Below are 12296 nucleotides of genomic sequence, written 5' to 3'. Positions count from 1 at the left end.
GGTTCTGACCGAGCAGTGATATCAGGGCTCTCTCAGCCTCACCCACCTCCCAGGGTGTCTGTTGTAGGGAGAGGAAAGGGAAGGCTACTGTAAGCTGCTTTGAGCCTCCTTTGGGTAGAGAAAGTGGCATATAACAAAAACTTCTTCTTCTTCATCTACCTTATACAATACAATACCTTTATTGGCATAAAGCAGATTAGGAGGATATACAAAGATAGTCAGGATACATCGGACAGTTTAAGTTTAAAAACTGAGGACAGAAATTTATCCATAGTAAAAGTGACGTCGGCATCCTTATCACTCAGTAAAAATTGGCAAACCAAGTCTCTTGAATGGTTTCTCCATTTTGGTATAAGAGGTATGATATGCCTTCTCTGTTCAGTGAACAAGGGACAATCCAGTATGATATGTTGGATGGTGTCAGGAGAACTTGATTCACAGGTGCATAGTCTGTTTTCGAAGGGGATCTTGGCAAATCTCCCTTGTAATACTTTAGATGGAAAGGCGTTAAGCCGAGCAAGCGAAAACGCTCTGCGATAGAGGGAATTTGCCAAGTTATGGAAATAAGCCGGCATTATCCCGTGCTTCACTTGGAGACCAAGCGCACGGGGTGTCTGTTGTGAGGAGAGGAATGTGAAGGCAACTGTAAGCCGCTTTGAGCCTCCTTCGGGTAGGGAAAAGCGGCATATAAGAACCAACTCTTCTTCTTCTTCTAAGCTAAAATAGGTTGCTGGAAGGCTGAAAGAGAGAGTGTCTATGCAAAAACAAGCAGAAATACCTGCATCTTTCAGGAGAATCCTCTCTGTCTTTCCTCCGGAATTTACTGATGGTGTCATCAATTGTACTTCCAATTTTGTCACTCAGCTCACCAAGTTTATCGCTGAATGGAAACCCAGTTTTGCTCTTATCCCATTCTTCATCCCACTTTGACTTAGGCTCAGCATCATATCTTTCACCTATAGAAGATGCAGATTGTAGAGTTTGGAGGAGAGGAGAAAAATAAGGATTAATCCTGAACTACGATCTATTTTTGTTAACAGTTTTGTCTCTACTACAAGTCTTCTATCATTTTTAGAGCAAACTGAAAGGACTTTTCTGGTGCTTGATCAATGTGATTCCAACAAGACATGCCATGGTGATTACTTGGCATCCAAAATATATTGCTTTATGATATGATAACATCATTTTGATTTACATTACAGTGTATCATAATATACAGAGGCAATGAGGAACAATGCAATCCCAACTGCAAAGAAGTTAGCAACATGAGAAATAATATAATCTGATATGCCACCCAACCATAATGACATAAGAAACAGGAAAGCTTTCAGAGATCTGCATGTTTCAAAAGCTCATGAATAACAGAGGAGGCTATAACAAACTGTGTAAGACACGTGTGAAAACAGATGGTAATATTTCTAGCCTCAATTACCAACTTGAGAAGCTCTTCAAAAACCATTAAGGAAAATGCTATAATTTATCCCTCATCAGCTAGTTAGGACTCCTTAATTCCTGAACTTGCTATCAACATGCCAAATTAGCCATATAAACAAAAGTTGTTTCACAAAATGATCAAGGTACAACAAAAGATTATCTCCAGCAACATCAATATTGAAATCGCCAATTGCAGCATATTTTGGCAAAGCTCAACAGAAAAGACTGACTGGTCTCCAGTACAAAGACTTAATACTTAAAACCTACAAGTTTAAGGATATGCAAACAATAAAAAAAGGAGTAGAAATTCAATGGTTAGAGTACAACCAATTACTATATAGATTTAAAGCAGAGTTTCAGCAACCGTTAAATCCAGAGGCTCCAATACCAGAATTTGAAAATTTGGTAATTCACGATAAGCCTCACTTGCAGGGTCAAATATATAAACTGATATTAAGGTATGAGACGGAAATGGAACGGGTTAAGCCAGTGGTCCCCAACCTGCCGTAAGCTTGCGGCCCGGGAAGCTTCTTACTGCGGGAGGGTGGGGAGAGGGAATCAGGGCCGGGCCGGGCGCGGCCCGATGCGCGGGCATGGCCCGCGGCCCGATGCGTGGCCGTGGCAATGCCCTGCCGGTCCCCAGCCTCAGAAAGGTTGGGGACCACTGGGTTAAGCCATGTATGATTAAATGGATGCAAAATATTGAGACAAATGTAACAATAGATCAATGGGAACTAGCATGGTCCAGAATCCCAAGTATACTAATAGTCAAATACTTAAAGAAAACTGGTATAAAATGTTTTACAGGTGTTGTTGTTGTTAGGTCCGACCCATCACGACCCCATGGACAATGATCTTCCAGGCCTTCCTGTCCTCTACCATTCCCCGGAGTCCATTTAAGTTTGCACCTACTGCTTCAGAGACTCCATTCAGACACCTCATTCTCTGTCGTCCCCTTCTTCTTTTGCCCTCGATCGCTCCCAGCATTAGGCTTTTCTCCAGGGAGTCCTTCCTTCTCATGAGGTGGCCAAAGTATTTGAGTTTCATCTTCAGGATCTGGCCTTCTAAGGAGCAGTCAGGGCTGATCTCCTCTAGGACTAACCGGTTTGTTCGCCTTGCAGTCCAAGGGACTCGCAAGAGTCTTCTCCAGCACCAGAGTTCAAAACCCTCAATTCTTTGACTCTTGGCCTTCCTTATGGTCCAACTTTCGCAGCCATACATTGCAACTGAGAATACCATAAAAAGGTAAAGTTAAAGGTATCCCCCTGTGCAAGCACCAAGTCAGGTCTGACCCTTCCATTCCCTAAATAGAATCATAGAATCAACGAGTTGGAAGGGGCCATACAGGCCATCTAGTCCAACCCCCTGCTCAACGCAGTATCAGCCCTAAGCATCCAAGAAAAGTGTGCATCCAACCTTTGCTTGAAGACTGCCAGTGAGGCGGAGCTCACCACCTCCTTAGGTAGCCTATTCCACTGCTGAACTACTCTGACTGTGAAAATTCTTTTCCTGATATCTAGCCTATATCGTTGTACTTGAAGTTTAAACCCATTACTGCATGTCCTCTCCTCTGCAGCCAACTGAAACAGCATCCTGCCCTCCTCCAAGTGACAACCTTTCAAATACTTAAAGAGGGCTATCATGTCCCCTCTCGACCTCCTTTTCTCCAGGCTGAACATTCCCAAGTTCCTCAACCTATCCCTTGGCCCCAGATCACCTTCGTCGCTCTCCTATGTACCCTTTCAATTTTATCTACATCCTTCTTGAAGTGATACAAATACAAATACAAACCTTTTTTCCCCACCTCAACAAAGGTTCATCCACATCAGGTTCTTGAATCTCCTACCATGTTTTCTTTTGATTGGAATGGCCATTGTTTGAGCCAACAACAGCTCACATTTTAAAAGAACCCACCCTTCACTTGCCCATTTCCTTTCTAACTGTCATCTTCCTGGAATCCTTTCTGTCTTTCTAAATTTAATAAGATCAGCCCTAATAAAATCCAATATACATGTTTCACTAAAAATACTCTTAATAAAATAATTCTAATCACATATGATCACTTTTTCTTAATGTGTCCACTACTCGCACCTTTATTTTAGTTAAAATCAAATTTAAAATACCCAACCCCTTAGCTGTTGCTTCTACCTGCCATTCTACAAACAAATCCAATCACATGAAGTATGTCTTCATTCAATGAGTAATTCAAGTGCGGCCTTTGCTGCCAATGAAGTAGTCTTACTCTGACTAACTGAATGTTTCTGAAGGTTTCTCTACTACAGACCAAATTAATTTCCCCACCTTTTTTGAAAATCCACTATTTTAATATCTTGGCACTGAGAAATATTTCAAAATGTTTACATTTATTTCTTACAGCATACCCCAGAGAACCAAGCTAACATTAAAGGTAAAGGTAAAGGTATCCCCTGTGCAAGCACCGGGTCATATCTGACCCTTGGGGTGACACCCTCTAACGTTTTCATGGCAGATTCAGTACGGGGTGGTTTGCCAGTGCCTTCCCCAGTCATTACAGTTTACCTCCCAGCAAGCTGGGTACTCATTTTACCGACCTTGGAAGGATGGAAGACTGAGTCAACCTTGAGCCGGCTACTGGGATTGAACTCCCAGCCTCATGGGCAGAGCTTTCAGACTGCATGTCTGCTGCCTTACCACTCTGCGCCACAAGAGGCTCAGTAACATTGCAGGACACTAAATGCAATTCCCTTTCCAATCATGCACTTGTAGCAGAACTTGGCCAACAGAGTCTAGAAGCCCGGGCTTGGTCTCAGTCCTTTAAACACTGGTTAAAAATTCATTTCCATGCTCAAACAGGTAGTTTGTTAATTAACCTTTTGAGTGACCCTTATTCTTTCAGGTGGCTGGGCAAAATGTCAAAAAAACTTCAAATTAGTAGCTCGCTTAAACATCTTTCCTTCAAATGTCACCCGAGGTAGATTTTTGAAGATCCCTCCTCAGGAGAGATACTGTTTACATAGATGTAGTGTCCCTGACACGTTGCACCATATACCTCTGGTGTGTCCTAAGTTTGAAGTATTTCGTCGCCGGTTAGCTAATCATCTGAAGAAATTGAAATTCAGCTGTGTTAATGAGAAACACTGGATTAAAATGATACTAAATGTGAGGGACACAGCAAATATTATAAAAGTAGCAAAGTTTTTACTGGCAATTTTAAATGAAAATCTTTTACGATAGATTTTACATCTGTTTGAATTTTCATTTTATGCTTTGCAATTTTATGCCAATAAAGGTACTCTCTGATTCCCTTTCCACAGCACTATACTTACTATATCTGAATCCACCAACACTGTCAGAAGAAACCCCAATATATTTATCTTTGTTTTTCTTTGCCTTTTTCCTTTCTTCACGAAGCCTATCATCATCCTGGGCAAATTCTACCATCTCTTTGACCTTCTGACGAATATTAATACCTTGGTCTTTACCATTCTCATCTGCAGGAATGAATAGAAAAAGGAAGAAGTTTTGGAATACTAGTTTTAAATATTAGGTAGCTAAAAGAAACTGAGATACAAAATGAATACAAATTTTGAGATTATGACAGCCTACAGCAGTTATCTATAATGAAATTATTTTTACCAACAAGAGTCCATCTTAAGCTAAGGGAAAGCATTTGAGAATTTCTCCATTTAAAAAATTAAAAAGATTTAAACAAATTATAATGACAAACACACTTTTGACCAATTTTAACTCATTTTAAACAAAACTTTTCCCCTTAGTAGTTCCAGGAGCAGTTTTTAAAAAATACTAATTACTAGATTTCTGCACTGCTTTAAATCTGCATCCGTATCCTGTCAGTTGGAGTGTAGTGAAAGCTAAAATTTGCTTCATTTCTCCAAGCCTCTTTTTTATTCAGAACACACACTGGCCTTGCTGCCTTTGCACTGTAAATATTATTTGGCTGGGGGGAGGGGGGGAATCCCCAGCTTCAAACAGATGTGTATGTTTTGGAGCTCTAACCTTTTCTTCCCATATGATTAAAGCTATTCCTTTACACACATCACAGGGGACCAGTCTCTAGTGCATATTTTAATATAAACCCGAACACTCATGTTGTGTTGGTTCTGTTGTTATTAGCCAGTCTTTTCTGCAAGTTCTTGTCTTCGCTAATTAATACTCTAGGGTCCTACGTCTTGCATTCTGCACTCTTCACACAACCGGCAACAGTCACATTCTAATTAGAGCAGGGAAGCTTCTAAGCTGGTTCAGGTGACTGACAACCCCGACTACTGTTTTAATTTGCTTATAAGATTCTTCTATTGCTCACCTACAAAGTGGTAATTTTCCAGGGATCGCAAATCATAAATGTGTTCTCTGGCACTTGTAACAACACGCTCTGATCCATTCCTTATGAGGTAAGATAGGAGCAGCAGAGACTATAAAAATACAAAGCACCTTATGATTGCATAAACAAAAGCATCAGTATTTTTTCCAGCTGTAATAAAATTAGTAAATAGTTGCAGAATTCATTCATACTAAATAATCTGACTATAAGCACATTGTGTCAGAGAGAGAATCTCTTACAATATAGTGCAAGAATTTAAACCTGCTTTTTATCACTAAGACAAAAACATAGAACATTAAATCATTAGTAATTTGCCTGAAGAATAACTATTATCCAAAAGGGGGAAAATTATGGTTAAGGCAATTTAAGAAAAAACTGAACTCTACAGAATGAAACAATTTTGTCTCTCTCTTTTGGCAATTGCCTTATTCCGCAGTGTTTTTTCATTTAAAAGCAATTTTATAGCAATTTATCCATGTAGCTTTCCTCATGAAATGTGTTGATGTACAAAATTCAGTATTTTCTGGTAAATGTAAGCAAACTTCAAAACAAAACTAAATTGGAAAATATTTTAATTTCATGAACTTCCAGGATTCTCCCCCCCCTTTAATGTTGTCATAACGAAAGTAATAATTTTGATGTCAAAAGAAACATTTTTGTAAACTGTAACAAACTGAAAGCTGGCAGATAATTCCAAATATCCCAAAGAACACTAAATGAGAGACATGACAGCATTAAAAATTAATTTACATTACAATTCAAGGAAAACAATTACTGTAACACAAAATATAAAACGAATACCAAGAAAGTAGTAACCTTGACTTAGTTTTAGAATATGCACTCAGCAAAATTATCCCTAAGAACAATTTCAATATTATATGACAAAAAAATGTATTTTGTAACACACTTCATTCCACTGGGGAAAAACAAGAAACACAAATGAAAATATTTTGTCTTAAACATATTATTGCCATGTATAAGGCAGGCAGCTCATTTTCTTCCTTCCCTCCTATTATGTATCAGACTAGTAATAAAGCCCATTCGTAAAAATGGGCATGTGGAGGCCACGGGGCCAAGGCTGCACAGGCGGGCGCAGTGTCAGCGGCGTTGGAAGAGCAGGGATGCGGCGGCACAGCAGGGGCGCAGCGTGGACGCACTGGTGCTGGCAGGAGGGCCTCAGCGGGTGAGTGGGGGAGAGTGGCCTGTTGCAGGCTTCCCAGGGCCTGGCGTGGCGCGGTGGGAGGCTCCGTGCGGCGTGGTTGGGCCTGGGCGATATGCGCTGTCGCTGGCGAAGCCTTCGGGGGGCGAAGGCTACCCGGGGCTGGCGGGCCGCGGCGGGAGGCTTTGGGCGGTCTGCGCGGGCCTGGGGGATGGCTGCTGGGCGGGAAAGGAGCAGGGCTGCTGCGTCCTTGACGCGGTGGCCCTGCAACTGTTGCGCGGGCCTCCGTTCCCCCTCCAAGGTGGCCGTGTGGGGGGCAGGAAAGGAGCAGGTCCGCCGCATCTTGGACGCGGCATCCCTGCTCCTTTCCCCAGCAGGAAGGGACCCCTTCCCTAGGGTGAGGAGAAGCCGGCCAGAGGACTCATCATGTGGGAAGGCTTATTCGTCTGTGCGGCGACTCCCCGGCTGGCCCAAGCACCCTATTGGCCGCTTGACTTTGCGGCTCCTAATTGAGCCCTACGAGTTTTTATCACGGACAGCCCCCGCCCTTTCTCCTCCCCTTTAGCCCTTACTCTTTTATTTATACCGCTCCACAGGAGTGGTTTCAAGATATGATATGACGTGTTAATAAAAATCTGCATATTGAAAGGAAAAAAAGCACAAAACATAAATACTTTACTGTAAATATATTTTCAGTTTCCAAATTTCTTCCAAATAGAAACTTTAATTTTAAAAAAGTGTTTTATAAGGAAAACATGAAGAAATAGTTTGGTAGACCTAAGTTACTGTGCTCACTAGCTTGTTTTAAAACTATTAATGATCACTTATTCGGCACCTTACTCTGCAAGAACATTAAGTTACTCAAAGCCATTCATTTAAGGGCTTTTTCAGAAAAAACAAACATTTCTTGATATTACAATACAGGCTCCTATTCTTTGAAAGCGTGCATAAAGAATCTACTTATTTAAAATCCAGTTAGTACTAAGCACACCTAGATGATTTGGAAGTCTACATGGTGATTTTCTTTTGCTATTAATGAGAAGACAAATTGAAATCAACTGTGATACACACAACAAAATTAAAACTACTGTGTTTTTTCTTTAGAGCACATAATCTAAAAGAAAATGAAACCTTTTCAAAGCTTATAAAATCTTTTTCACAGAAACACACCTTATATACCCTTCTCCAGTTCTTTTTGTTATCTTTTAACATTCGTGTCCAAAGCATGTTCATGAGTTCAGGGAACTGTTCATACATAAAGGTAGCCCTAAAAATTGAAAAAAGAGGGGGGGGGGAAAGAAAAAGGAAATTATTTTCAGAGTGTGGCTTTCTTTAAAGGTCTGCTAGAACCAACATTTAACAGCAGATGGCACACTTGCTCTAAATTAGAGTCACTGTCCAATGAAGAGCTAATATGTGTACCAAATATGTCACATACACAATTATTCACTGGATTAGCTATACGGATAAGTTTTATGCCCTAAAAAATGAAATAATGGAAAACAACAACATGAAGCCCCCCTTTATGGTAGGCCATCAGTTCATTCACTTGGCTTTTCTGTGTAAGCCATTATAGTTAAGGAGGCCAAGAAATTTTGAAAGAAACAGACTCCTATGCTATAAATTATAAAGCATTATGAAATGTTTTTAATGAACACTTGCTTGTCACCATCAGTCCTATTTGTCAGAGAGTCTTAGACTATTAACACCTTTTCCCCACTGGATTTCTCATCTACCTCTCTTATGAAGTAACGAATATGATTCATAGAATCATAGAGTTGGAAGGGGCCATACAGACCATCTAGTCCAACCTCCTGCTCAATGCAGGATCAGCCCAAAGCATCCTATAGCATCCAAGAAAAGTGTGTATCCAACCTTTGCTTGAAGACTGCCAGTGAGGGGGAGCTCACCACATCCTTAGGCAGCATATTCCACCGCTGAACTACTCTGTGAAAAAAAATTTCCTGATATCTAGCCTATATCATTGCACTTGTAGTTTAAACCCATTACTGCATGTCCTTTCCTTTGCAGCCAATGGGAACAGCATCCTGCCCTCCTCCAAATGACAACCTTTCAAATACTTAAAGAGGGCTATCATGTCCCCTCTCAACCTCCTTTTCTCCTGGCTGAACATTCCCAAGTCCCTCAACCTATCTTCATAGGGCTTGGTCCCTTGGCCCCAGATCATCCTCGTCGCTCTCCTCTGTACCCTTTCAATTTTATCTACATCCTTCTTGAAGCGAGGCCTCCAGAACTGCACACAGTACTCCAGGTGTGGTCTGACCAGTGCCGTATACAATGGGACTATGACATCTTGTGATTTTGATGTGATGCCCCTGTTGATACAGCCCAAAATGGCATTTGCCTTTTTTACCGCTGCATCACACTGCCTGCTCATGTTTAGTTTACAATCCACAAGTTCACACACAGTGTTACCTAAAAGCATATCCCCCATCCAGTAGGCATGCTTTTCATTTTTCTGACCCAGATGCAGAACTTTACACTTATCTTTATTAAATTGCATCTTGTTCTCATTTGCCCATTTTTCCATTGTGTTCAGATCTCGTTGAACTCTGTCTCTATCTTCCGGAGTATTTGCCAGTCCTCCCAATTTGGTGTCATCAGAACATCATGGGGATCCTTATTAAAAGCTTTACTAAAATCCAAGTAAACTACATATTGTTGCATAAAGGTGCATCTTTCTTCACTGTTGAGTCAAATTATCACTTACTTGGCAATCTCTCCCATGAGCTGCCCTGAAGGTCCCCATGGATCATCATTGGTTGCTTCTCGAACCTTAGACTCGATTTCTGAATAATTCATAACAACATTGGTGCTGCAAAGAACAGAATTAAATGCACGCACAGAGATTAGCATCGAAACTGAGAAACACATGCAAACTTAATAATGACACTAGTGGGTGCCTTAATGAGATACCTCGAAAGGGTGGAAAAGAAAACATCTTTAGTGGAAAAGCTACCCTGAGGACACTCTTCAACACATTTAAGTATCTTTAAGAAGGTTTTACTACTCCATTAGTTTTCCATAATACAGATCAGAGACCAGTAATTACATTAGACTTGGAACTAGTCGAGTAAAAATGGCTTCTGGTCATATTAAAAGTGAAACTGAACTTCCAAAGATGATAGCATTCTTATACACAACTACTTGGATTTAAAATACATGTACCTACTATACTTCAAAAAGGTGCTTAGTAGCATCTTACATAACACTACACTTGTTCAGATGCAATACTATACTTATCAAGCCATACGATATAAAATTTAATCCAATAAAAGCTACATGAACTTTTCAAAGTACCCTATTATGAAAATTAAATATTCCTCATTGCAGCAGATAACAAAAAACCCTGCATAGATTGGAGAAGGTGTTCAGCAAAAGACACATGGCCTCTTGCCTACTGATCCAAATAATGAAAATAGTAAAAGACCATCTATACAGTTAAGGATTGCCTGAAATCCAAGTAAAAGGGATTTAGCATCAGTCATAATTAAATATCTTATTGGCTACATAATATGCCTATAATGTTGTCAAATAACCTAGGGCAGGCAAATTTATCCCCAAAACATGTAATGATGGAAATGAATATATTTAAGCCCTTAAATTTGCATACTAGAATATTGCTGTACTAGAAAAAAACATGGAATATGTTAGAATAATAGAATAACAGAGTTGGAATGAACTTCATGGATAATCGTCCAACCCCCTGCACTTTGCAAGACATTCATAACCCTATCGCTCATCCACTGTACCCTGCCACCCCCTTAAGCCTTTACAGAATCAACCTCTCCGTCAGATGGCTATCCAGCCTCTGTTTAAAAATTTCCCAAGATGGAGAACTCACCACTTCCCGAGGAAGCCTGTTCCACTGAGAAACCATTCTGTCAGGAACTTCTTCCGGATGTTGAGACGGAATTTCTTTTGAATTAATTTCATCCCATTAGCTCTGGTCCATCCCTCCAGGGCAAGAGAGAACAACTCTGCTCCATCCTCGATATTTTTATTTATTTATTTATTTCATTTCTATACCACCCTTCCATATGGCTCAGGATATGGCAGCCTTTTAAATACTTGAAGATGGTTATCAAATCCCCTCTCAGTCGTCTCCTCTCCAGATTAAACAGACCAAGCTCCCCCAATCTTTCTTCATACGCCTTGGTCTCCAAACCCCTCACCATCTTTGTTGCCTTCCTCTGGACACGCTCCAGTTTGTCTACATCCCTCTTCAACTAGGGTGTCCAAAACTGAACACAGTACTCTAAGTGAGGCCGAACCAGAGCAGAGTAAAGTGGTACCATCACCTCCCTTGATCCGGACACGATACTCCATTTGATACAGCCCAAAATCCCATTTGCCTTTTTAGCCACTGAGTCACACTGTTGACTCATTTTCAATGTGTGGTCTACAGATGCTATTGCCAAGACAAGTCCTCCCATCCTATATTGGTGTATTTGGTTTTTCCTACCTAAATGCAGAACTTTACATTTGTCCCTATTGAACTTCATTTTATTCAGTTTAGCCCACTTAAGTTTTCACATACACTTATTACCTACAAGACAGCAATCCCCCCAGTACACTGTGTATCTGTGATACACTTTTGCTGTATGCATTTGTACATGAGTCTCTTGCATCCAAGCAGCTTAGTTAGTGCAAAGTCAATGTTCACGTTCACGTTAACCATTGCCTAGCTCTTCTTAGTTCTAAGAAGTGCAGCTTGCTTTGTCTACATATGCAAAGGTATGCACCTCTGCTCTTGAGCATTGCTCATCTTAGCTGATCAGTTGCAGAGACAGAACTGTCTTTTGTAATGTCAGAAAAATTAAGTGTCCATTAAATACTGAACAGTCAGTCCACTAAATAAATATTTGCTATCTATTTTGAAACTATGAACCTCTCCAAAAACCTCTAGGCAAATAATTGCCAATATACAGATTTCCCATTCTCTCACTTCTTTGACTGCACGGGTAGTTGTAGTTCCAGACAATCCTAGATCCATACAGTCATGCTTTGGGCTTTGCTTCATTTACCCTTCATAGGCTTGGTGTATGATCTACATCTACAAACTGATACCCAGTTGGCACTTCCACACACCTCAGCAGTTTGTGATGTCATAACTCAATTTCTTTTTCACTGTGAGATACCAAGGGATAAACTAAACTTTATTTCTAGACAATTTTCACTGGTTGAGGGGAAAAAATAAAATACAAACAAGACAGAAAAAATTACGACATGGCCCCACAATTTTCTCAAACACATCTATTATGGATGGGATAACTCCCCCACAATGTCCATGGTTCAATGTACTTCTGTAAAAAGGTAAAGGTAAAGATATCCCCTATACAAGCACCGAGTCGTGTCTGA

General features: G+C 40.5%; 1 protein-coding gene across 2 annotated transcripts in view; it reads right to left on the bottom strand.

Annotated features, from left to right (window-relative positions):
* CLINT1 (clathrin interactor 1) overlaps positions 1 to 12296 on the bottom strand; it is a 107901-nt gene that overhangs the window by 59872 nt on the left and 35733 nt on the right. For both annotated transcript variants that reach the window (XM_077326395.1, XM_077326396.1), the window contains exons 2-6: positions 9646 to 9750; positions 8085 to 8181; positions 5738 to 5846; positions 4740 to 4904; positions 779 to 956 (exon numbers count right to left, since the gene is read on the bottom strand). In XM_077326395.1, coding sequence (XP_077182510.1) covers positions 779 to 956; positions 4740 to 4904; positions 5738 to 5846; positions 8085 to 8181; positions 9646 to 9750 — 654 coding nt within the window. The remainder of the gene's footprint in view (positions 1 to 778; positions 957 to 4739; positions 4905 to 5737; positions 5847 to 8084; positions 8182 to 9645; positions 9751 to 12296) is intronic.

Source organism: Paroedura picta, chromosome 3, assembly GCF_049243985.1.
Source record: "Paroedura picta isolate Pp20150507F chromosome 3, Ppicta_v3.0, whole genome shotgun sequence".
Taxonomy (NCBI): domain Eukaryota; kingdom Metazoa; phylum Chordata; class Lepidosauria; order Squamata; family Gekkonidae; genus Paroedura; species Paroedura picta.
The sequence above is the reverse complement of the archived record's forward strand: the minus strand, read 5'-3'. Positions and strand labels throughout refer to the sequence as shown.